Source organism: Acanthamoeba castellanii (assembly GCF_000313135.1).
Source record: "Acanthamoeba castellanii str. Neff unplaced genomic scaffold scf7180000084605, whole genome shotgun sequence".
NCBI classification, from domain to species: Eukaryota; Discosea; order Longamoebia; family Acanthamoebidae; genus Acanthamoeba; species Acanthamoeba castellanii.
The window spans coordinates 44,958-46,081 of NW_004457722.1; the positions used below are offsets into that span (position 1 = coordinate 44,958).

Genomic DNA, 1,124 nt, shown 5'->3' on the forward strand with positions numbered 1-1,124 from the left:
TCGCCCACCGACACGTTGCTGCCGCCCGGGTTGTACACGCGCGCCCAGTCGCCGTAGGCCCCGCCGTAGGGGGTGCCCGCGAGTTGGTCGTAGAAGAAGAAGACCAGTTCGATGACTGACATCTCGTAGCAGTTGCCGATGGTGAACGGGTTGTTGGAGGACCACAGACGGTAGTTGCCGCTGGCGTTGAGGTAGGTGGGCACCATGTAGCCCTGCGGGAACACGGCGATGCCGCTCGACGGGTCGTAGGCCAGCAGGGTGGTGTCGATGCCGTAGCGCTCGCGGTACCAGGTGAACGCCTCCTGCACGGTGGCGTTGAACTGGGCCTCGGTGAGGCCCAGCTTGACGCGCCACCCCGTGAGCGAGGCCTCGCCGGGGGAGCCGGGCAGGTAGCCCTCGGAGCCCCAGGTCAGCTCCTGCGTGGGCCGGCTGCGCAGGCACTCGCCGATCGGGTCGGCCTGAGCCATGGCCACGACGAAGGCGACGGCCAGCAGCACCTTGAGGAGAGAGATGTGCTGCATCTTCTTTCTTGCTGTGGTGTGTTGTGCGTTATTGTTGGCGGTTGTGTTCGTTTTCGACCTCGTCGAAGCCAATAAATAATAAATGGGCCAGCTATTTCCGTGCTGGCTACGCTGCGGTGGAGCGGTGGCGCCGAAGGTGGGTGTTGCGAGGTACCCGACGCTCGATTTGCGAACCCAATCAGATGAGGTGCAGCAGGGATCCCACCACTAATAGGACCCGCATTAAGGTGCCGGTGCCCCGTGAGTGGTCAGAAATCACTCCGAGCCAAATCTGACCACTCAGCCGCGTTCGCGCTTTTTTTCGAGTCAGGCCGACAAAGCAAAGAAAAACAGGCCTCGTTCCCGGTTGCAAGAAGAATTGCAAAAGCGTTTGGCATTCGGCGGGCACAGGAGAAGAGAGGAGGCCTGGATCGAGAAGGTTGAGAAGGGAAGAAGGCGCGCGAGCGAAAACACATGGATGCCTACAAATGGGCGGGCAAGCGAGCAAACCCGCGCCTGAAGCAGTGTTCGGCGGAAGCAGAACATGAAGAGGGGCACTGCCGCGGGCGACACGGCCTGTGCAAAGAGGGGGCGAGTAGCGACTGGTTGTGGATTTCGATGTGC

The 1,124-nt window shown here is 61.6% G+C and overlaps 1 protein-coding gene across 1 annotated transcript in view; it reads right to left on the minus strand.

Annotated features, from left to right (window-relative positions):
* Positions 1-521, minus strand: part of ACA1_074190 (uncharacterized protein) — a gene marked incomplete at both ends in the record, with an annotated part of 600 nt that extends 79 nt beyond the window's left edge. The window contains one exon of the mRNA XM_004358008.1: positions 9-521. Within this exon, the coding sequence (XP_004358065.1) occupies positions 9-521 (513 nt within the window). The remainder of the gene's footprint in view (positions 1-8) is intronic.
* Positions 522-1,124: the final 603 nt, after the last annotated feature.